Source organism: Coregonus clupeaformis, unplaced genomic scaffold, assembly GCF_020615455.1.
Source record: "Coregonus clupeaformis isolate EN_2021a unplaced genomic scaffold, ASM2061545v1 scaf0030, whole genome shotgun sequence".
Taxonomy (NCBI): domain Eukaryota; kingdom Metazoa; phylum Chordata; class Actinopteri; order Salmoniformes; family Salmonidae; genus Coregonus; species Coregonus clupeaformis.
In genome coordinates, this window is record NW_025533485.1 from 83,285 (window position 1) to 108,383 (window position 25,099).

A 25,099-nucleotide genomic window follows, 5' to 3' on the forward strand; every position below is an offset into this window, starting at 1 on the left:
ATTACTAAGCTACTAGCTAGCTAACATTAGTAGTTCTAGCTAGCTAGCTAGCCAGTCAGTATAGCCACTTTATCCAGGTGACAGCTAAATCAAGAGTAGATTTTGGCATTAACATTGTATCCAAAAATTATCAAAACTCAATTCATCCCGAACACATAGCTAGCTAGCTAACTCTCCCAAACTTCGACCACTTTGATACAAATGTACTAATATAAACGCCTTGGACAAGAGCTAGTGCGCCAACTGATAAGTGCGTAGCCAATGACTGTATACATGAATGGACAAAGCCATGGATCACGTGACACCATTCGTTCCTATGTGAAGACTCAATAGTGCATTGAAGCCAAAGGAAGTCGGTTAAAGATGGCGCCTCATGGAGACATAACATGCGCAGTTTGAGCTACTCCAGGAAGTGACGTTGCATGCTAGCTCAGTGCTGCCCCCTCTCATTGAATAGGCCGTCCAGGGTACTGCAGGCTTCCATTAGCAACTAAATTATCCTCATCACTTCTTCTGTGTGACATTTTTAAATAATCAGTTCAAGGACATACATCTGGTGTATTAGAAGCAATTGTCTTCCATTTTTTTTTTTTTGAAAGAAGATTGATCACGAAGATTGCCATTTTTCCCCATTCACTATAATGGGGGATCCTGTTTTCTGCTAACAATGCCTGTACCGCGGTCGGCTTTGAACTTCCGTGGCTTCAATGAGGGGGAGGGGGGGGCAGTCGTTCTCCCCCGTGTGACGCCGCCCTGGAACACGTCACGAGTTCAGGTTGCAAAAATACCATCTGAGATGCATGCGCTTTGCGATTTGCAGACCAGGTGGAGTCAGCGTGCATTATCTGCAGCTGGATGCTTCTCGCCCTGCTTGATAAAACAGCAAACATCCATCCTCTAACTGAACTCAAGTCAGTCTAGTTCTTATGCTGTGTTTAAAACAGCGTCATAGACTGGAACCCTCTATTTTTTATCATTTACAACTGCGACCTGGCCAAGATAAAGCAAAGCAGTGCGATAAAAACAACAACAACACAGAGTTACATATGGAATAAACAAAAACGTACAGTCAATAACACAATAGAAAATAGAAAATCTATATACAGTGTGTGCAAATGTAGTAAGTTATGGAGGTAAGGCAATAAATAGGCCATAGTGCAAAATAATTACAATTTAGTATTAACACTGGAGTGATAGATGTGCAGAAGATGTGCAAATAGAGATACTGGGGTGCAAATGAGCAAAATAAATAACAATATGGGGGATGAGGTAGTTGGGTGGGCTAATTACAGTGATCGGTAAGCTGCTCTGACAACTGATGCTTAAAGTTAGTGAGGGAGATAAGAGTCTCCAGCTTCAGAGATTTTTGCAGTTCGTTCCAGTCATTGGCAGCAGAGAACTGGAAGGAATGGCGGCCAAAGGAGGTGTTGGCTTTGGGGATGACCAGTGAGATATACCTGCTGGAGCGCATACTACGGATGGGTGTTGCTATGGTGACCAATGAGCTAAGATAAGGCGGGGATTTGCCTAGCAGTGATTTATAGATGACCTGGAGCCAGTGGGTTTGGCGACGAATATGTAGTGAGGGCCAGCCAACGAGAGAGTACAGGTCACAATGGTGGGTAGTATATGGGGCTTTGGTGACAAAATATCCACCCTCTACCAGCTCTACCTTACAGAATGATTTCCACCATCTTCATTCAGTTCGATAAATGACCCATTACTAAGCAACATGCCCACTCAGCGTCCTCACAGAGCATGGATGGATATTGTGTCATTGACAGTGTCCTAAGCTTGCTGATTCAATAGTCACTAAGCTATACAGCACTATTCATCAATGAGGAGGCGCTAGGCTAGCTAGTAGCTACAGTACTCATCAATGATGAGGCGCTAGGCTAGCTAGTAGCTACAGTACTCGTCAATGAGGAGGCGCTAGGCTAGCTAGTAGCTACAGTACTCATCAATGAGGAGGCACTAGGCTAGCTAGTAGCTACAGTACTCTTCAATGATGAGGCGCTAGGCTAGCTAGTAGCTACAGTACTCAATGAGGAGGCGCTAGGCTAGCTAGTAGCTACAGTACTCATCAATGAGGAGGCGCTAGGCTAGCTAGTAGCTACAGTACTCATCAATGAGGAGGCGCTAGGCTAGCTAGTAGCTACAGTACTCATCAATGAGGCGCTAGGCTAGCTAGTAGCTACAGTACTCAATGAGCAGGCGCTAGGCTAGCTAGTAGCTACAGTACTGATCAATGAGGAGGCGCTAGGCTAGCTAGTAGCTACAGTACTCATCAATGAGGAGGCGCTAGGCTAGCTAGTAGCTACAGTACTCATCAATGAGGAAGCGCTAGGCTAGCTAGCGAGCTAGTAGCTACAGTACTCAATGAAGAGGCGCTAGGCTAGCTAGCGAGCTAGTAGCTACAGTACTCAATGAAGAGGCGCTAGGCTAGCTAGCGAGCTAGTAGCTACAGTACTCAATGAAGAGGCGCTAGGCTAGCTAGCGAGCTAGTAGCTACAGTACTCAATGAAGAGGCGCTAGGCTAGCTAGCGAGCTAGTAGCTACAGTACTCAATGAAGAGGCGCTAGGCTAGCTAGCGAGATAGTAGCTACAGTACTCAATGAAGAGGCGCTAGGCTAGCTAGCGAGATAGTAGCTACAGTACTCAATGAAGAGGAGCTAGGCTAGCTACTTACCTGAGGTGAATCGAAAGGATACCGACTACTGAATTTGAAAAGCAGCTGAAATTTCTCTCCTTCATAGAGCGTGCCCGTGGCTCCTTCCATATCTACAATCCATCTGGAAGACAAGACACAACAGATACCATATTAAAGGATTATATATTACTGTATATTTGACTCTCCAATATAAACAAACAAGTGCGTGTGTGTGTGTGCATGTATGGTCTGAGTCGTAGGTCAATCAGAGATGGAGAGGATGGGATCGGTCCCTGGCCTGGTCAACATGCCTGAGGATAATCCATTCAATTAGTGATCATTCTGAAAGTGAGACGGCTTGTGTGCGGCTGCTCGGCCATGGAAACCCATTTCATGAACCTCCCGACGAACAATTATTGTGCTGACGTTGCTTCCAGAGGCAGTTTAGAACTCGGTAGTGAGTGTTGCAACCGAGGACAGACGATTTTTACACGCTACGTACTTCAGCACTCGGCGGTCCCGTTCTGTAAGCTTGTGTGGCCTACCACTTTGCGGATGAGCCGTTGTTGCTCCTAGACGTTTCCACTTCACAATAACAGCACTTACAGTTAACCGGGGCAGCTAAAGCAGGGCAGATATTTGACGAACTGAGTTGTGGACGGTGCCACATTGAAAGTCACTGAGCTCTTCAATAAGGCCAATCTACTGCCAATGTTTGTCTATGGAGATTGCAAGGCTGTGTGCTCGATTTTATACACCTGTCAGCAACGGGTGTGGCTGAAATAGCCGAATCCACTAATTTGAAGGGGTGTCCACATACTTTTGTATATATTGAATACTTTACTTAATTGATTGAATCTGTTGTTAAATGTGTGAAATTTGTTTTGGGATAGTTTAGGTTCAGTTTCGAGGCAATTTTCGCAGTGATTATCAACTGGGCACCGCATATTCCTCTGTCAGGAGAATGATCAGAGCAGTCCCTACTGTCAGGATTAGGAGGGGCAACGGGGGAAAATCATTTTTAAAAATGACACGCCCTCATAAAACTGGTTGTAACTCCAGTTCTGTTTGTGCTGCTTGCAATACCCCATAATGACAAAGCAAAAAAATAAATAAAAATAAAAAAACTGGTTTTTAGAACTTTTTGCAAAAATAATAATAATTTCAAATATCACATTTACATAAGTATTCAGACCCTTTATCAGTACTTTGCTGAAGCACCTTTGGCAGCCTTGAGTCTTATTGGGTATGACACTACAAGCTTGGCACACCTGTATTTGGGGTGTTTCTCCCATTCTTCTCTGCAGATCCTCTCAAGCTCTGTCAGGTTGGATGGGGAGCGTTGCTGCACAGCTATTTTCAGGTCACTCCAGAGATGTTAGATCGGGTTCAAGTCCGGGCTCTGGCTGGGCCACGCAAGGACATTCAGAGACTTGTCCCGAAGCCACTCCTTCGTTGTCTTGGCTGTGTGCTTAGGGTCGTTGTCCTGATGGAAGGTGAACCTTTGCCCAAGTCTGAGGTCCTGAGCGCTCTGGAGCAGGTTTTCATCAAGGATCTCTCTGTACTTTGCTCCGTTCATCTTCCCCTCGATCCTGACTAGTCTCCCAGTCCCTGCCGCTGAATAACATCCCTACAGCATGATGCTGCCACCCCCATGCTTCACCGTAGGGATGGTGCCAGGTTTCCTCCAGACGTGACGCTTGGCATTCAGGCCAAAGAGTTCAATCTTGGTTTCATCAGACCAGAGAATCTTGTTTCTCATGGTCTGAGAGTCTTTAGGTGCTGTCATGACTCTCTCCTTGGTGAGGATCAAAGGTGCCAGATCATCTTGGCAAATGGCTGACAGATAGCCAGACCCTCCCTCTCTCCCACAGGAGAGGAGAAGGGGGAGTTGGGATGGTTTTATGACATAACAGCCCATCATAAATAGTTTGCAGAAAAGGACTCCTTGTGGTCTCTAGTATGGGAAGACTGAGATTTTCTTTGTTCCAGAGACTCTTTGCCGCCTAAAAACACTTACGTCAATAAAAGTGGACATTGGAACATTATTCCTGACCTCCAAATGTTTGGAATGGTCAGTGGGGACCTAAAGAATAATAATGTCATATTGTTTATTAGTTTGTGATGTCATTAAGGATGGTATAACGGAATAACTGTAACTCTGAAGGTGTACACGTTCTATTTATCAAGTTTACATCTAAATGTTGTATAAAATATATGATTAAGTATGAGAGTACTTTTGTGAAGATAGCAATGTGATTTTATTCTTTTAATGAGAGAATTGTTCTATATAAACTTTTTGCCCAGTCAGTAACCACGCCCAAGTGAGCACAGACATTGGGTCGGTGTGATGGAACGCCCCCTTTTTTACCCGAGGATAGTTAGTTACCTTGGTAACGAAATTTACATTTAGACCAGAAAAAATGTGAGACTACACGTTTAGAATGGTTAGAGCTTTGAATGACAAAGACCAGGAAGCGTGGAGCTGTGTGGCTACACGGCTTAAAAATGGTTAGACCAGAAAGACCAGCCGACATGCAGCCGGAGATGAACGTTACAAATGGTTGACACTCTAAGACCAGGAATCGTGAGACATTCGTCCACAAGTTCGAAATGGTGAGAAAATCTGAAAACTCTCTACACAAGAAACTCACTAGACCGTAGCGTCACCAGTCTGCAGCTGGTATGTAAAGTAGTCTAGAACTTTCCATCTCAGACAACCGTTGGTACATCTGAAGTATCTATTCTAACGAACACTCCACTAGAAGACAAGCCGAGTCTCACCGAAGTGGGATAGTGGTTCAACAGAGAGCCGACGAGTGGTTCAACAGAGAGCCGACGATCAGGGACAGCTACGTGTAAATATACATTGCATTTCTTATCCGAATGAGCTAAGTTTAGGTTAGGGTGCTAAGTATTATGATTACTGTAAGCGTAGTTTCAAAATGTAACAACAATAAATTGAATCTTTGTCTCTGCCTTTCACTCTCTTTCTATTGACCCCTCCTTCCCCTAACCCATGCAGTCATGCTGTTGTTAGTCCGCTAGGGACTTTTCTCATGTATAAAGTATGTACAGTTGAAGTCTGAAGTTTACATACACCTTAGCCAAATACATTTAAACTCAGTTTCTCAATTCCTGACATTTAATCCTAGTAAAAATTCCCTGTCTTAGGTCAGTTAGGATCACCACTTTATTTTAAGAATGTGAAAATGTCAGAATAATAGTAGAGAGAATGATTTATTTCACCTTTTATTTATTTCATCACATTCCCAGTGGGTCAGAAGTTTACATACCGACGTGGTCAAAAGGTTTGAGAATGATACAAGTATTGGTCTTCACAAAGTTTGCTGCTTTCTAGATATTTTTGTCAGATGTTACTATGGTATACTGAATAATAATTATAAGCATTCCATAAGTGTCAAAGGCTTTTATTGACAATTACATTAAGTTTATGCAAAGAGTCAATATTTGCATTGTTGACCCTTCTTTTTCAAGACCTCTGCAATCCGCCCTGGCATATTGTCAATTAACTTCTGGGCCACATCCTGACTGATGGCAGCCCATTCTTGCATAATCAATGCTTGGAGTTTGTCAGAATTTGTGGGGTTTTTTTTGTCCACCCGCCTCTTGAGGATTGACCACAAGTTCTCAATGGGATTAAGGTCTGGGGAGTTTCCTGGCCATGGACCCAAAATGTCGATGTTTTGTTCCCAGAGCCACTTAGTTATCACTTTTGCCTTAAGGCAAGGTGGTCCATCATGCTGGAAAAGGCATTGTTCGTCACCAAACTGTTCTTGGATGATTGGGAAAAGTTGCTCTCGGAGGATGTGTTGGTACCATTCTTTATTCATGGCTGTGTTCTTAGGCAAAATTGTGAGTGAGCCCACTCCCTTGGCTGAGAAGCAACCCCACACATCTCAGGATACTTTACTGTTGGCATGACACAGGACTGATGGTAGTGCTCACCTTGTCTTCTCCGGTCAAGCTTTTTTCCAGATGCCCCAAACAATCGGAAAGGGGATTCATCAGGGAAAATGACTTTACCCCAGTCCTCAGCAGTCCAATCCCTGTACCTTTTGCAGAATATCAGTCTGTCCCTGATGTTTTTCCTGGAGAGAAGTGGCTTCCTCGCTGCCCTTCTTGGGCACTCACACCTGCTTGCTGCCATTCCTGAGCAAGCTCTGCACTGGTGGTGCCCCGATCCCGCAGCTGAATCAACTTTAGGAGACGGTCCTGGCGCTTGCTGGACTTTCTTGGGCGCCCTGGAGCCTTCTTCACAACAATTGAACCTCTCTCCTTGAAGTTCTTGATGATACAATAAATGGTTAATTTAGGTGCAATCTTACTAGCAGCAATATCCTTCCCTGTGAAGCCCTTTTTGTGCAAAGCAATGATGACGGCACGTGTTTCCTTGCAGGTAACCATGGTTAACAGAGGAAGAACAATGATTTCAAGCACCACCCTCCTTTTAAAGCTTCCAGTCTGTTATTCTAACTCAATCAGCATGACACAGTGATCTCCAGCCTTGTCCTCGTCAACACTCTCACCTTTGTTAATGAGAGGTGAGAGTGTTGGAAGACCCATTTGCGACCAATCTTTAACTTCCTGACTGATGTCTTGAGATGTTGCATCAATATATACACATACTTTTCCTTCCTCATGATGCCATCTATTTTGTGAAGTGCACCAGTCCCTCCTGCAGCAAAGCACCCCCACAGCATGATGCTGCCACCCCCGTGCTTCGCGGTTGGGATGGTGTTCTTCGGCTTGCAAGTGTTCCCCTTTTTCCTCCAAACATAACGATGGTCATTATGGCCAAACAGTTCTATTTTTGTTTCATCAGACCAGAGGATATTTCTCCAAAAAGTACAATCTTTGTCCCCATGTGCAGTTGCAAACCATAGTCTGGCTTTTTTATGGCGGTTTTGGAGCAGTGGCTTCTTCCTGTCGATATAGGACTCGTTTTACTGTGGAAATAGATACTTTTGTACCTGTTTCCTCCAGCATCTTCACAAGGTCCTTTGATGTTGTTCTGGGATTGATTTGCACTTTTCGCACCAAAGTACGTTCATCTCTAGGAGACAGAACGCGTCTCCTTCCTGAGCGGTATGACAGCTGTGTGGTCCCATGGTGTTTATACTTGCGTACTATTGTTTGTACAGATGAACGTGGTACCTTCAGGCATTTGGAAATTGCTCCCAAGGATGAACCAGACTTGTGGAGGTCTACAATTATTTTTCTGAGGTCTTGGCTGATTTCTTTTGATTTTCCCATGATGTCAAGCGAAGAGGTTCTGAGTTTGAAGGTAGGCCTTGAAATACATCCACAGGTACACCTCCAATTGACTCAAATTATGTCAATTAGCCTATCAGAAGCTTCTAAAGCCATGACATCATTATCTGGAATTGTCCAAGCTGTTTAAAGGCACAGTCAACTTAGTGTATGTAAACTTCTGACCCACTGGAATTGTGATACAGTGAATTATAAGTGAAATAATCTGTCTGTAAACAATTGTTGGAAAAATTACTTGTGTCATGCGCAAAGTAGATGTCCTAACCGACTTGCCAAAACTATAGTTTGTTAACATGAAATTTGTGGAATGGTTGAAAAACAAGATTTAATGACTCCAACCTAAGTGTATGAGAGCGAGAGTTGCTCCCCTTCTCAAAAAACCAACACTCGACCCCACTGATGTCAACAACTACAGACCAGTATCCCTTCTTTCTTTTCTTTCCAAAACTATTGAGCGTGCCGTCTTTAGCCAACTCTCTTGCTATCTCTCTCAGAATGACCTTCTTGATCCAAACCAATCAGGTTTCAGGACTGGTCATTCAACTGAGACTGCTCTTCTCTGTGTCACGGAGACTCTCCGCACTGCTAAAGCTAACTCTCTCTCCTCTGCTCTTGTCCTTCTAGACCTGTCTGCTGCCTTTGATACTGTGAACCATCAGATCCTCCTCTCCACCCTCTCCGAGCTGGGCATCTCCGGCGCGGCTCACTCCTGGATTGCGTCCTACCTGACCGGTCGCTCCTACCAAGTGGCGTGGCGGGAAGCTGTCTCCGCACCACGTGCTCTCACCACTGGTGTCCCCCAGGGCTCGGTTCTAGGCCCTCTCCTTTTCTCCCTATACACCAAGTCACTTGGCTCTGTCATATCCTCACATGGCCTTTCCTATCATTGCTACGCTGACGATACACAACTAATCTTCTCCTTTCCCCCTTCTGATAACCAGGTGGCGAATCGCATCTCTGCATGTCTGGCAGACATATCAGTATGGATGACGGATCACCACCTCAAGCTGAACCCTGGCAAGACGGAGCTGCTCTTCCTCCCGGGGAAGGACTGCCCGTTCCATGATCTCGCCATCACGGTTGACAACTCCGCTGTGTCCTCCTCCCAGAGTGCGAAGAGCCTAGGCGTGACCCTGGACAACACCCTGTCGTTCTCCGCCAACATCAAGGCGGTGACCCGCCTCCTGCAGGTTCATGCTCTACAACATTCGGAGAGTGCGACCCTGCCTTACACAGGAAGCGGCGCAGGTCCTGGTCCAGGCACTTGTCATCTCCCGTCTGGACTACTGCAACTCGCTGTTGGCTGGCCTCCCTGCCTGTGCCATTAAACCCCTACAACTCATCCAGAATGCCGCAGCCCGTCTGGTGTTCAACCTTCCCAAGTTCTCTCACGTCACCCCCTCCTCCGCACACTCCACTGGCTTCCAGTTGAAGCTCGCATCCGCTACAAGACCATGGTGCTTGCCTATGGAGCAGTGAGGGGAACGGCACCTCTGTACCTTCAGGCTCTGATCAGTCCCTACACCCAAACGAGGGCATTGCGTTCATCCACCTCTGGCCTGCTGGCTCCCTTCCTCTGCGGAAGCATAGCTCCCGCTCAGCCCAGTCAAAACTGTTCGCTGCTCTGGCACCCCAATGGTGGAACAAGCTCCCTCACGACGCCAGGACAGCGGAGTCACTCACCACCTTCCGGAGACATTTGAAACCCCACCTCTTTAAGGAATACCTGGGATAGGATAAAGTATTCCTTCTAACCCCCCAAATTGTAAAGTGGTTATCCCACTGGCTATAGGGTGAACGCACCAATTTGTGAGTCGCTCTGGCTAAGAGCGTCTGCTAAATGACGTTAATGTGCCCTTGAGCAAGGCACTTAACCCTAATTGCTCCTGTAAGTCGCTCTGGATAAGAGCGTCTGCTAAATGACTAAAATGTAAATGTAAATGTAAACTTCCGACTTCAACTGTATGTATTCTGTGTTATTATTTAGTTAGCTAGTAAATAAATAATTAAGCCAATTTGTGCATTGCTGATTCATCAATAAGGTTAGGGTTCTTGCAGATTTCAATAAGTATGCGACGTTCAGAATGAGACTGATATGAGGTAATGATTTAATAAGTGACTGTTATCGATATACAACATATAAGATATATATCTTCTTACGAGTTTAATTCGGGAGATGGTAACTCGTTAAACAACTTCTTCCGTGGTGCCCCAAATTCCTTATGAGTTAATTGTTACCTGATTAATTAAAAAAAAAATATTGGGTAATAATTAAACATAGTTAGTTCATTCGATAAAGAACAGTCATCACATTAATGAAAGTCACGTCACAACAGTGCCTTATGGCAATCTCCAAGCGGGCTGTCATGTGCCTTTTACTGAGGAGTAGCTTCCGTCTGGCCACTCCATAAAGGCCTGATTGGTGGAGTGCTGCAGAGATGGTTGTCCTTCTGGAAGGTTCTCCCATCTCCACAGAGGAACTCTAGAGCTATGTCAGAGTGACCATCGGGTTCTTGGTCACCTCCCTGACCAAGGCCCTTCTCCCCCGATTGCTCAGTTTGGCCGGGTGGCCAGCTCTAGGAAAAGTGTTGGTGGTTCTAAACTTCCATTTAAGAACGATGGAGGCCACTGTGTTCTTGGGGACCTTCAATGCTGCAGAACATTTTTGGTACTCTTCCCCAGATCTGTGCCTCAACACAATCCTGTCTCGGAGCTCTACGGACAATTCATTCAACCTCATGGCTTGGTTTTGCTCTGACATGCACTGTCAACTGTGGGACCTTATATTGACAGGTGTGTGCCTTTCCAAATCATGTCCAATCAATTGAATTGACCACAGGTGGACTCCAATCAAGTTGTAGAAACATCTCACGGATGATCAATAGAAACAGGATGCACCTGAGCTCAATTTCAAGTCTAATAGCAAAGGGTCTGAATATTCATGTAAATAAGGTATCAGTTTTTTATTTTTAATACATTTGCAAATATTTCTAAACATCTGTTTTCACTTTTTCATTATGGGGTATTGTGTGTAGATTGCTGAGGGGAAAAAAGTATGTAATCAATTTTAGAATAAGGCTGTAACGTAACAAAATGTGGAAAAATTCAAAACAGACAGACAAAAACATTCAGCCAAAAACATTCAGCCAGGCACGCGGAGTATTGCTAAGCTGATGCTCCAATAACAACAAAGCCACACCCCCGGGCCGTACCGCCCTAAAACAAGGATCTACCAAAAATAAGATCCAGTTCAACAGGTTCTGGAATGTTGTCATTCCAGTGATTCAAGCCATTCTTGACAGATTGAGATCTGCGATGTATTCATTGTTGCATTGCATATCGTAGCAAACAGTTGCAAAACGTTTTGCAATGAAAATAAGAGTTTCTATTAGACAAATGTCTCCTTATGCAATGCAGAACAGCTGAAACAACTACTGAGCTCATTCTGCTCAGCAGCATTCAGTCTATCCATCATCCCCTCAGTTTCTGCATGTGTCATTTAGCAGACGCTCTTATCCAGAGCCACTACAGTAGTGAGTCATTTAGCAGACGCTCTTATCCAGAGCCACTACAGTAGTGAGTCATTTAGCAGACGCTCTTATCCAGAGACTCTACAGTAGTGAGTCATTTAGCAGACGCTCTTATCCAGAGCCACTACAGTAGTGAGTCATTTAGCAGACGCTCTTATCCAGACACTCTACAGTAGTGAGTCATTTAGCAGACACTCTTATCCAGAGCCACTACAGTAGTGAGTCATTTAGCAGACACTCTTATCCAGAGCCACTACAGTAGTGAGTCATTTATCAGACGCTCTTATCCAGAGAGACTTACAGTAGTGAGTCATTTAGCAGACACTCTTATCCAGAGACTCTACAGTAGTGAGTCATTTAGCAGACGCTCTTATCCAGAGACTCTACAGTAGTGAGTCATTTAGCAGACGCTCCTATCCAGAGACTCTACAGTAGTGAGTCATTTAGCAGACGCTCTTATCCAGAGCCACTACAGTAGTGAGTCATTTAGCAGACGCTCTTATCCAGAGCCACTACAGTAGTGAGTCATTTATCAGACGCTCTTATCCAGAGAGACTTACAGTAGTGAGTCATTTATCAGACACTCTTATCCAGAGTCACTACAGTAGTGAGTCATTTAGCAGACTCTCTTATCCAGAGCCACTACAGTAGTGAGTCATTTAGCAGACGCTCTTATCCAGAGCCACTACAGTAGTGAGTCATTTAGCAGACGCTCTTATCCAGAGCCACTACAGTAGTGAGTCATTTAGCAGACGCTCCTATCCAGAGCCACTACAGTAGTGAGTCATTTAGCAGACGCTCTTATCCAGAGCCACTACAGTAGTGAGTCATTTAGCAGACTCTCTTATCCAGAGCCACTACAGTAGTGAGTCATTTAGCAGACACTCTTATCCAGAGCCACTACAGTAGTGAGTCATTTAGCAGACGCTCTTATCCAGAGCCACTACAGTAGTGAGTCATTTAGCAGACGCTCTTATCCAGAGCCACTACAGTAGTGAGTCATTTAGCAGACGCTCTTATCCAGAGACTCTACAGTAGTGAGTCATTTAGCAGACGCTCCTATCCAGAGCCACTACAGTAGTGAGTCATTTAGCAGACGCTCCTATCCAGAGCCACTACAGTAGTGAGTCATTTAGCAGACGCTCTTATCCAGAGCCACTACAGTAGTGAGTCATTTAACAGACGCTCCTATCCAGAGAGACTACAGTAGTGAGTCATTTAGCAGACGCTCTTATCCAGAGAGACTACAGTAGTGAGTCATTTAGCAGACACTCTTATCCAGAGCCACTACAGTAGTGAGTCATTTAGCAGACGCTCTTATCCAGAGCCACTACAGTAGTGAGTCATTTAGCAGACGCTCTTATCCAGAGCCACTACAGTAGTGAGTCATTTAGCAGACGCTCTTATCCAGAGACTCTACAGTAGTGAGTCATTTAGCAGACACTCTTATCCAGAGCCACTACAGTAGTGAGTCATTTAGCAGACGCTCCTATCCAGAGAGACTACAGTAGTGAGTCATTTAGCAGACGCTCCTATCCAGAGAGACTACAGTAGTGAGTCATTTAGCAGACGCTCTTATCCAGAGAGACTACAGTAGTGAGTGCATACATCGAACCCACAACCCACAACTGTTCAGTTCACATCATTCCTCGCTAGGTTGAAGATAAAGTTTAAGAAAAGATCAGTACACCATAGCTTTCTAAACACAATAATACAATTCACTCCCTACCACATTGGTTAGGCCACAATATTTCTCACACTTAAATGAATCACAACAACTGCTATAGCCAACAGCTACGGTGAAGAGGGGGATGTGCCTATTCAAACCCTTTTATGGCTAAATCACCAGACTGCACAAGAAAACACTGTCACCACATTCCTGCATTAGAGCATCAACTATTAGGCCTACCACCACAAAATTAGACCTTGACTAATGATTTTTCACAAACGCCACAGGTCTACCCTCACTACACTGTTACACTACCCTCACTACCCTGTTACACTACCCTCACACTACCCTGTTAAACTACCCTCACTACCCTGTTACACTACCCTCACACTACACTGTTACACTACCCTCACTACCCTGTTACACTACCCTCACACTACCCTGTTAAACTACCCTCACTACCCTGTTACACTACCCTCACTACACTGTTACACTACCCTCACTACACTGTTACACTACCCTCACTACACTGTTACACTACCCTCACTACACTGTTACACTACCCTCACACTACACTGTTACACTACCCTCACTACACTGTTACACTACGACTACCCTCACACTACACTGTTACACTACCCTCACTACACTGTTACACTACCCTCACTACACTGTTACACTACCCTCACTACACTGTTACACTACCCTCACTACACTGTTACACTACCCTCACTACACTGTTACACTACCCTCACACTACACTGTTACACTACCCTCACTACACTGTTACACTACACTACCCTCACACTACACTGTTACACTACCCTCACTACACTGTTACACTACCCTCACTACACTGTTAAACTACCCTCACTACACTGTTACACTACCCTCACTACACTGTTACACTACCCTCACACTACACTGTTACACTACCCTCACACTACACTGTTACACTACCCTCACTACACTGTTACACTACACTACCCTCACACTACCCTGTTAAACTACCCTCACTACCCTGTTACACTACCCTCACTACACTGTTACACTACCCTCACACTACACTGTTACACTACCCTCACTACACTGTTACACTACACTACCCTCACACTACACTGTTACACTACCCTCACTACACTGTTACACTACCCTCACTACACTGTTAAACTACCCTCACTACACTGTTACACTACCCTCACACTACACTGTTACACTACCCTCACTACCCTGTTAAACTACCCTCACTACACTGTTACACTACCCTCACTACACTGTTACACTACCCTCACACTACACTGTTACACTACCCTCACTACACTGTTACACTACCCTCACTACACTGTTACACTACCCTCACACTACCCTGTTAAACTACCCTCACACTACCCTGTTAAACTACACTACCCTCACACTACCCTGTTAAACTACCCTCACTACACTACACTACCCTCACACTACACTGTTACACTACCCTCACACTACCCTGTTAAACTACCCTCACTACACTGTTACACTACCCTCACACTACACTGTTACACTACCCTCACACTACCCTGTTACACTACCCTCATACTACCCTGTTAAACTACCCTCACACTACCCTGTTAAACTACCCTCACTACACTACACTACCCTCACACTACCCTGTTAAACTACCCTCACTACACTGTTACACTACACTACCCTCACACTACCCTGTTAAACTACCCTCACTACACTACACTACCCTCACACTACCCTGTTAAACTACCCTCACTACACTGTTACACTACACTACCCTCACACTACCCTGTTAAACTACCCTCACACTACCCTGTTACACTACCCTCACACTACCCTGTTAAACTACCCTCACACTACCCTGTTAAACTACCCTCACACTACCCTGTTAAACTACCCTCACACTACCCTGTTAAACTACCCTCACACTACCCTGTTACACTACCCTCACACTACCCTGTTACACTACCCTCACACTACCCTGTTAAACTACCCTCACACTACCCTGTTAAACTACCCTGTTAAACTACCCTGTTAAACTACCCTCACACTACCCTGTTAAACTACCCTCACACTACCCTGTTAAACTACCCTCACACTACCCTGTTAAACTACCCTCACACTACCCTGTTAAACTACCCTCACACTACCCTGTTACACTACCCTCACACTACCCTGTTAAACTACCATTACACTACCCTGTTAAACTACCCTCACACTACCCTGTTAAACTACCCTGTTAAACTACCCTCACACTACCCTGTTAAACTACCCTCACACTACCCTGTTACACTACACTGTTACACTACCCTGTTAAACTACCCTCACACTACCCTGTTAAACTACCATTACACTACCCTGTTAAACTACCCTCACACTACCCTGTTACACTACACTGTTACACTACCCTGTTAAACTACCCTCACACTACCCTGTTAAACTACCATTACACTACCCTGTTAAACTACCCTCACACTACCCTGTTAAACTACCCTGTTAAACTACCCTCACACTACCCTGTTAAACTACCCTCACACTACCCTGTTACACTACACTGTTACACTACCCTGTTAAACTACCCTCACACTACCCTGTTAAACTACCCTCACACTACCCTGTTAAACTACCCTCACACTACCCTGTTAAACTACCATTACACTACCCTGTTAAACTACCCTCACACTACCCTGTTACACTACACTGTTACAAGTTAAACTACCCTCACACTACCCTGTTAAACTACCCTCACACTACCCTGTTAAACTACCCTCACACTACCCCGTTAAACTACCCTGTTAAACTACCCTGTTAAACTACCCTCACACTACCCTGTTAAACTACCCTCACACTACCCTGTTAAACTACCCTCACACTACCCTGTTAAACTACCCTCACACTACCCTGTTAAACTACCCTCACACTACCCTGTTAAACTACTATATTTTATGAGGATGAACATTAGAGATGCTCTACTGTTGGCCTTTATGCCGTGTTCACGTGTTAGTGGGAACTAGGACATTTCCAACTTGCTAAATGGTTGAACGCGGTACGTGTATAACTACAACCAGTAAGTGTGTCTGACATTTCCGAGTTTCCTAGTTACGACTAGCACGTGAACGCGACAATAGCTAGTCTACAAGTCACTGGGTCTGGGGATGACCTCGTTTACTCCACAGGCCAGCAGCGTGGCCGTGGCTAAAGAAGCAGTCCGCTTCCTTATCGCTGGGTGTATCTGAAGAGGACCATAGACATGCTGGACAGGTACTGGCATCCAGGGCTTTGTAACTGAAGATGTATCAGTTAACAAGCCATCTACCCACCTGTCCCTGGGACGGGTGTACTGTGTTTTCCTCTATACAAAGATGGATAGATCCATACTGACGACCCTGAGTACTGAGCAGGTACTTGGTGGGTACTGTGAGTTTCTCTTCTTCAAAACGAAAATGAGCCAGTGGGAAATGTTACAGACCTGTGCAACAAAGCAAGACATGCATATCCACACCAGCACATAACTCAGCAAGCTGATGGTACACTCACTGTGTGATGGCATTCTGTACGCTTTTCTCATTGAGCGTCATTCCAGGGGGCGGATCATTTTGCAAAGCCATTAGTTCCTTTTGTAGTCTTTTCTATAAGAGAAGAAAAAAAACAAGTTTAAGCTGTAGCTAGATTACAATATTGAGGTTCAATTTCAGATTTTCATGAAAATTGTTAACATGATACATGTACAGTTGAAGTCGGAAGTTTACATACACCTTACCCAAATACTTTTAAACTCAGCCTGACATTTAATCCTAGTAAAAAATTCCCTGTCTTAGGTCAGTTAGGATCACCACTTTATTTTAAGAATGTGAAATGTCAGAATAATAGTAGAGAGAATTATTTATTTCAGCTTTTATTTCTTTCATCACATTCCCAGTGGGTCAGAAGTTTACATACACTCAATTAGTATTTGGTAGCATTGCCTTTAAATTGTTTAACTTGGGTCAAACATTTTGGGTAGCCTTCCACAAGCTTCCCACAATAAGTTGGGTGAATTTTGGCCCATTCCTCCTGACAGAGCTGGTGTAACTGAGTCAGGTTTGTAGGCTTCCTTGCTCGCACACGCTTTTTCAGTTCTGCCCACACATTTTCTATAGGATTGAGGTCAGGGCTTTGTGATGGCCACTCCAATACCTTGACTTTGTTGTCCTTAAGCCATTTTGCCACAACTTTGGAAGTATGCTTGGGGTCATTGTCCATTTGGAAGACCCATTTGCGACCAAGCTTCAACTTCCTGACTGATGTCTTGAGATGTTGCTTCAATATATCCACATAATTTTCCTTCCTCATGATGCCATTTATTTTGTGAAGTGCACCAGTCCCTCCTGCAGCAAAGCAGCCCCACAGCATTATGCTGCCACCCCCGTTCTTCACGGTTGGGATGGTGTTCTTCGGCTTGCAAGCCTTCCCCTTTTTCCTCCAAACGTAACGATGGTCATTATGGCCAAACAGTTCTATTTTTGTTATGGCGGTTTTGGAGCAGTGGCTTCTTCCTTGATGAGCGGCCTTTCAGGTTATGTCGATATAGGACCCGTTTTACTGTGGATATAGATACTTTTGTACCTGTTTCCTCCAGCATCTTCACAAGGTCCTTTGCTGTTGTTCTGGGATTGATTTGCACTTTTCACACCAAAGTACGTTCATCTCTAGGAGACAGAACGTGTCTCCTTCCTGAGAGGTATGACGGCTGCGTGGTCCCATGGTGTTTATACTTGCGTACTATTGTTTGTACAGATGAACGTGGTACCTTCAGGCGTTTGGAAATTGCTCCCAAGGATGAACCAGACTTGTGGAGGTCTACACATTTTTTTCTAAGGTCAAAGGCTGATTTCTTTTAATTTTCCCATGATTTCAAGCAAAGAGGCACTGAGTTTGAAGGTAGGCATTGAAATAGATCCACAGGTACATCTCCAATTGACTCAAATTATGTCAATTAGCCTATCAGAAGCTTCTAAAGCCATTACATCATTTTCTGGAATTTTCCAAGCTGTTTAAAGGCACAGTCAACTTAGTGTATGTAAACTTCTGACCCACTGGAATTGTGATACAGTGAATTATAAGTGAAATAATCTGCCTGTGAACAATTGTTGGAAAAATTACTCGTGTCATTTACAAAGCAGATGTCCTAACCGACTTGCTAAAACTATAGTTTGTTAACAAGAAATTTGTGGAGTGGTTGAAAAACGAGTTTTAAATGACTCCAAACTAAGTGTATGTAAACTTCAGACTTCAACTGTAGCTAAACTGACGCAACCCAGACGAGATGATAATCTCCTGTCAGTGCTCATAGACAAGTAAGATACAAATCTAGCCAGCTGGATGTCCTCTAGCTTGGAGCTAAATAAAGCCTGTCGAATGTTCCCAGTCTAAACAGTTCACGCATATGACGACATTTTGTGGTGTTTATGTTTGTTTTGGTGTTTGGCTGTGTTTTTTTTTGTGTTTTTTTTGTGGGGGGGCGGGGTCTGTTCACACACACAAGCTCAATATCCCTAGTCTGTGATTGGTCAACAGTACTACTCCTAGTAGGAGTGGGAACTATGGAAGGGATTCTTCAATTAAAGCTGCAATATGTAACTTTTTAGGCAACCCACATAGATCTGTCATTCTCATTGAAAGCCAGTCTAAGAAGCGGTAGATCTGTTCTAGATGCTATTTCTATGCTTCCCGTTCTTAAGTTTCGTTTTTGCATCTTTTACTTTCGGTGTTGTAAACCAGCTTGAAACAGCTGAAAATACAATATTTTTGATTATGGAAAATATATTTACATTTACATGACATTTTAGTCATTTAGCAGACGCTCTTATCCAGAGCGACTTACAGTTAGTGAATACATACATACATATATATATATATATATATTTTTTTTTATACTGGCCCCCCGTGGGGAAACGAACCCACAACCCTGGCGTTGCAAACGCCATGCTCTATCAACTGAGCTACATCCCTGCCGGCCATTCCCTCCCCTACCCTGGACGACGCTGGGACAATTGTGCGCCGCCACATGAGTCTCCCGGTCGCGGCCGGCTGCGACAGAGCCTGGATTCGAACCAGGATCTCTAGTGGCACAGTTAGCACTGCGATGCGGCGCCTTAGACCACTGCGCCACTCAGTGGGAGGAGCAGTTTAGCCTCTCCACAACATTATTTATTGTTTTGTCACATAAACTGAAATTAGGCGAACTATTAGAATTTTAGCAACCAGGAAATGGCGGAGCGAATTCTCCATTGTGCATCTTTAAGTTGTTGTCATTCGAGTAGTTTTCATGCAAAAAAATGTACTTGAGAAATACTGCACCAAACATCTTAGTTAGATGTAAAATTGAGCGACTAAGATCTCCTCTGAAAAAAAAAATTCAAAATTACAGATTTCGTGACTATTTTGAGGACGTTTTATGGCTCAAGAGGGTCAAACAGTAATATTGACGCTTTTTTCTAGTTTTCCAAGCGACGGTCTTTAGGGAAGAAGAAGAAGAAGAAGAAGAATTAACAGATGTTCACCTAGCCGAGTTCTGCTAGGAGCAAACCGAACATACACTACATGACCAAAAGTATGTGGACACCCACTCATCGAACATCTCATTCCAAAGTCACCAGCATTAATATGGAGTTGGTCCCCCCTTTGCTGCTATAACAGCCTCCACTCTTCTGGGAAGACTTTCCACTAGATGTTGGAACATTGCTGCGGGGGACGTGCTTCCATTGAGCCACAAGAGCGTTAGTGAGGTCGGGCACTGATGTTGGGCGATTAGGCCTGGCTCGCAGTCGGCGTTCCAATTCATCCCAAAGGTGTTCGATGGGGTTGAGGTCAGGGCTCTGTGCAGGCCAGTCAAGTTCTTCCACACCGATCTCGACAAACCATTTCTGTATGGATCTCGCTTTGTGCAGGGGGGCATTGTCATGCTGAAACAGGAAAGGGCCTTCGCCAAATGGTTGCCACAAAGTTGGAAGCACAGAATCGTCTAGAATATCATTGTATGCTGTAGCGTTAAGATTTCCCTTCACTGGAACTAAGGGGCCTAGCCCAAACCATGAAAAACAGCCACAGACCATTATTCCTCCTCCACCAAACTTTACATTTGGCACTATGCATTCGGCCAGGTAGCATTCTCCTGGCATCTGCCACACCCAGATTCGTCCGTCGGATTGCCAGATGGTGAAGCGTGATTCATCACTCCAGAGAACGTGTTTCCACTGCTCCAGAGTCCAATATCGGCGAGCTTTACACCACTCCAGCCGACGCTTGGCATTGCGCATGGTAATCTTAGGCTTGTGTGCGGCTGCTCATCCTTGGAAACCCATTTCATGAAGCTCCCGACGAACAGTTATTGTGCTGACGTTGCTTCCAGAGGCAGTTTGGAACTCGGTAGTGAGTGCTGCAACCGAGGACAGACGATTTGTACGTGCTACGGGCTTCAGCACTCGGATGTTCCGTTCTGTGAGCTTGTGTGGCCTACGGCTGAGCCGTTGTTGCTCCTAAACGTTTCCTCTTCACAATAACAGCACTTACAGATGACCGGGGCAGCTCTAGCAGGGCAGAAATTTGATGAACTGACTTGTTGGAAAGGTGGCATCCTATGATGGTGCAACGTTGAAAGTCACTGAGCGCTCCAGTAAGGCCATTCTACTGTCAATGTTTGTCTATAGAGATTGCATGGCTGTGTGCTCGATTTCATACCTGTCAGCAACGGGTGTGGCTGAAATAGCCGAATTCACTAATTTGAAAGGGTGTCCACATACTTTTGTATATACAGTGTATGTATACGGACGCGTTAACCTTGCTTCTGCTCCTCGCATTAGCTCTCTGTCTACACTAGCAGTAATATAACTAACGTTACACAGCTATTAGCTTATAAGTGTTTAGCTACTATCATAACAGCTAGCTAACATTTTGACAACCAGTTGCCTGGATAGGGTTTCAGCTGGATACGGTTTCAGAACACAGAGCTAGCTAATCCACTTCATGAATTCAGACAAGCTTACCCAGCCACCTGACGTAGCGAACAACTTTAGCTAGTTAGTCTGCTAGCTAGCTGTTTATGTTGCTCTCTGCCATGTCACTGCACTCATAACTACCGGTAGCTATGTTTGTTAGTTAAGTTTGCTAGCTAACTACTTCAAACGTGCAACTGAGAGTCCGACGGAGAGTATTTAACAAGCTAGCTTGCTAACGTCGTTAGCAACTCTCTTTTTCCTAGCTGTTGATGATAACTAGTTAGGTGCAGGCGTTGAAACCATTGAGGTATAAACTAACGATATAAAATAACGGTTGAAACGAAAACTCGCCATACTGATTTAAAAATGTGTTAACTGACTTGAAATAACAGAGAAAAAGATCAACATTAGAATAAAAAGAGATCACTGTCAGTATAATTTTTTACCTGCATCGACGCCATGATGGAAACCCCCCTGCATCACAGCAAAGCAACGCAGAACGAAAGCTACGTCAGGCTATCACATGGGATGCGGGAAGCGTTGTGTTGACGGAACACAAACTAAACACAAGGGCGCTGATTGCGGCAAGCGTTATGAAAATGTAGTCGGACAATTATTTCCCTTCCCAGTAGGTACTGTGTAGGGCAACATAAAATGTAACCAAAGACGCTTGAATTGAATCCAGAGCAGCGCATTTGATCTGGAAATGTAAATTCAATTGAGATGTCACTCGATGGACTAGAAACTGTAATGAAAAAAAGCAAACTGAAAGGTCACTGACCTCATGTAGTTGCGTCAAGATAAATAAAGGGCCCTTTCACACTGTTTCTCATATTCCCAGGGACGGCTTGTTCAATAGGGCGATATGGGCGACGCACTGCCAAACGGGAAAAGGAAGGGATTTTTTTTCTAATCAATTATAAAAAAAAAAAAAAAAAAAAAATTTTTTTTTATAAATTTATAAAAAATTATATCACGGCAACAGCAGTTATCAGTGTTCACGTCTGATCTGACAGCCACTAAATGTCAAATCAGGCTAAAGTCGTGCTTCAAATGGCCCCGCCCGTTTTTGGGCGATTTCAGTCAGGTTGAAAATCGCCCAGAAGTCTCTCATAGCCTGTCATGTAAAATCTATTTTTTTCACATTTCAAAGCTTTCAATACATTCTCTATGGGTGTCTGTGGGCTTGCACTTACGCGCTTCGTCATACATAACGTAACCACGAATGAACGTAACTAAGAAAAGACCAGGTAGCAGCCTCAATCAATTCACTACTACTATCAAAATGGCTAGGCTTCAGTCCAACTCGATTGTGTCTTTGAAAGAAGTTCCTTTTTGTCGGCGAACAAATTAAGATAAATTGGCAACGAAACAATTAGGACCTCCCAGACCAAATTTAATAATTCAACAGGTTTCTACTAAAGGCGGAAAGTCCTACACCCGAGGATTTTCCAAAAATTGGTACGAACGAAAAAAGACATTGCCACTCACTCAACTGGATGACGAGGGATACAGGCTAGCTGTCCGCCGCCACAACGATGAGGTTAGTGTTGATAATCACAAGTTTACTGGATGTGGATATGGTGTAATAAAGGCAGTTTATTCAGAGGTAAATATATCTGGAATCGCGTTCACGGACCCGTTCGTCAAACTCTTAGGGAGCTATAAATTAAGCCCCATTACTTACCATATCAGATAAGAGAAATTGCTGCAGCTACATATATTTTACATCCTGGCCCTACATAGTTCACTATTTGCATCACTTACCAAAATATTACATGTGGTCATATATGCTTGGAAAGTGGAGATGCCATAGAACGTCAAAAAAGTAAACATTGCTGGAGACACATTGTCGTTTTGGAGAAGACATCGCGTTTGCTAGCGAAGAGATTTGTTGTGGCAAATGAACTTGGCCTGGGAATTGCCAGGAACCTCACGATAAGATATATGCATCAGCATTGCGAGTCTCATGATTCTATACGTATTGCGATTCGATACTGTGATTTTATTGCGCACCATATGTCTGTTGCAGAGGGATCAGAAAGCCATGAGAACGAGTTTTGATCAGTCATGGAAATAAAAGTGCTGAAAACTAATTGGCTCCCAATGTGAAAAGATTGAGAACAAGCTATGAAGGAACAATAATGGTGTTTTGGTGCAGGTACAGCCAACTAGCGCTAAAATATTGCGATATTGTCAATACAGTATATCGTAAAGTATCACTATGTAACTCGATTTCTTTCACCCCAATCACTCAAATTAACGGTAAATAACTGAATTGTTTGCCCCACATTTAGCTAAGATGATTAGCTAGCCAGCTAAAATGTTTTATTTAGTTAGCAGTCGCATCTACAATAGTTTACTGTCAATAACATGTCTCCAAAAATGACGTGGTGTCTCCAATTGTGTTGACATTTTACAATTGCAATGCGCATCCATGAGTATCCACTTTCTGTAGCTCAGCTGGTAGAGCATGGTGCTTGTAACGCCAAGGTAGTGGGTTCGATCCCGGGACCACCCATACACAAAAATGTATGCACGCATGACTGTAAGTCGCTTTGGATAAAAGCGTCTGCTAAATGGCATATTATTATTATTATTATTATTATCTGAAGAGAGCCCCGAAACATTGTGTGCAGACATTTTATGCAATAAATGAAGTAGGTTCAATCTAGTAGTTCTGATCTTCTGATTGGTCCTGATGAGTTGGGCGAGGTCACCTCCAGGCTACTGTCACTGTTGCATTGGCTCTGAGTCGGGTTCTCTGTCTTCAAATGTTCAGCCTAAGAGAGGGGATTTTTGTGTGTGTGTGTGTGTGTGTGTTTAACAGTGATGATGTGTGTGTGTGTGTGTGTGTTTAACAGTGATGATGTGTGTGTGTGTGTGTGTGTTTGTGTGTGTGTGTGTCCTCAGAGCAAGAACTCGTGAGTTGGAAGAACTGAGAGGCCTATGGCGTGGGTGTTGTCCTTGGCCACCTGCTGACAAGGCTGACAAGATAGGACCCTTTTGTCCATTGTTATTGGATAGGAACAGAACTTATAACCAGCTCCTGACCTAAATAGATCTTAGCACAACATTTTACTCAACATATCATATTCCATATTCACTATAACAAATATATTTACTACGACATTAGCAAGAACCGCCACATCCTCAGCCGGCTAATCCAGTGTGTGAAGTTTTGCGGAGTGTTTGAGTTAGCTTTGCGAGGCAAAGATGAAACTGAGGGCTCCACCAACCCTGGTAAGCCAACACTTTTGAGATCAGTCAATAAATGCTTCTGGTATTGACTTATATGCTGCCCCTGTCTTCATGTTGTTGCTGGACATATCTTTTTTTTAAATGTGTGTAGGTCACCTAAATCATCAGAAAAATTGCCCCTCCTGAGAATTTTTTCAGGAGCCGCCACTGCATATTCCACAGATTTTCCTGTAGATAATCATAACCACTTTTAGGTGTGGAAAAGTGAATAACATTGATGGTTTTATTACAGACTGTTGAATACCAGCCCACCAACACACTCATTATCATACTGTACCTCAGTCAGCACACACTGAGCCATTTTTTATGATCACAATTTCCACAACAAAAATCTGTTTTGGGTCACATTCACACATACCAGATATTATCTTGTTTCATTCTGAACATAATTATTTTCTGGATGAACCAGTGTGTTTAGATACTAAGACTATTCCTCCTATTCACGTCCCCGTGAGCAGAATGGATCCATGTCAGCCGTGTTATTGCAGAGCGCCTGATAATCTGACTCCCAAATGACCTTTTTAGGTCATAGACACAGCCTCTCCTCTGCTGGGAGGGAGCCAGGAGCGCTGGCCAGATGCCTGAAAGGCTTCAGTGAAATTGGTGCAGGGATAAAACACTCCCCCTTCTCCTCTGAGGGAGCACATCACTACAACGATGAATAGCATATTCTTCCTCTCACATAAAAGGAATGATCATGATCCATTTGACATCT

General features: G+C 44.0%; 1 protein-coding gene across 3 annotated transcripts in view; it reads right to left on the reverse strand.

Annotated features, from left to right (window-relative positions):
* The window catches only part of LOC121555304 (ubiquitin-conjugating enzyme E2 W-like), a 37,916-nt gene extending 16,060 nt beyond the window's left edge, over positions 1–21,856 (reverse strand). For all 3 annotated transcript variants that reach the window (XR_005997876.2, XR_005997875.2, XM_041869129.2), the window contains exons 1-3: positions 21,570–21,856; positions 16,685–16,776; positions 2,690–2,792 (exon numbers count right to left, since the gene is read on the reverse strand). Coding sequence is in view for 1 of the 3 variants with exons in the window: in XM_041869129.2 (XP_041725063.1) it covers positions 2,690–2,792; positions 16,685–16,776; positions 21,570–21,584 (210 nt within the window). In the remaining 2 variants the exon portion in view is untranslated. The remainder of the gene's footprint in view (positions 1–2,689; positions 2,793–16,684; positions 16,777–21,569) is intronic.
* Positions 21,857–25,099: the final 3,243 nt, after the last annotated feature.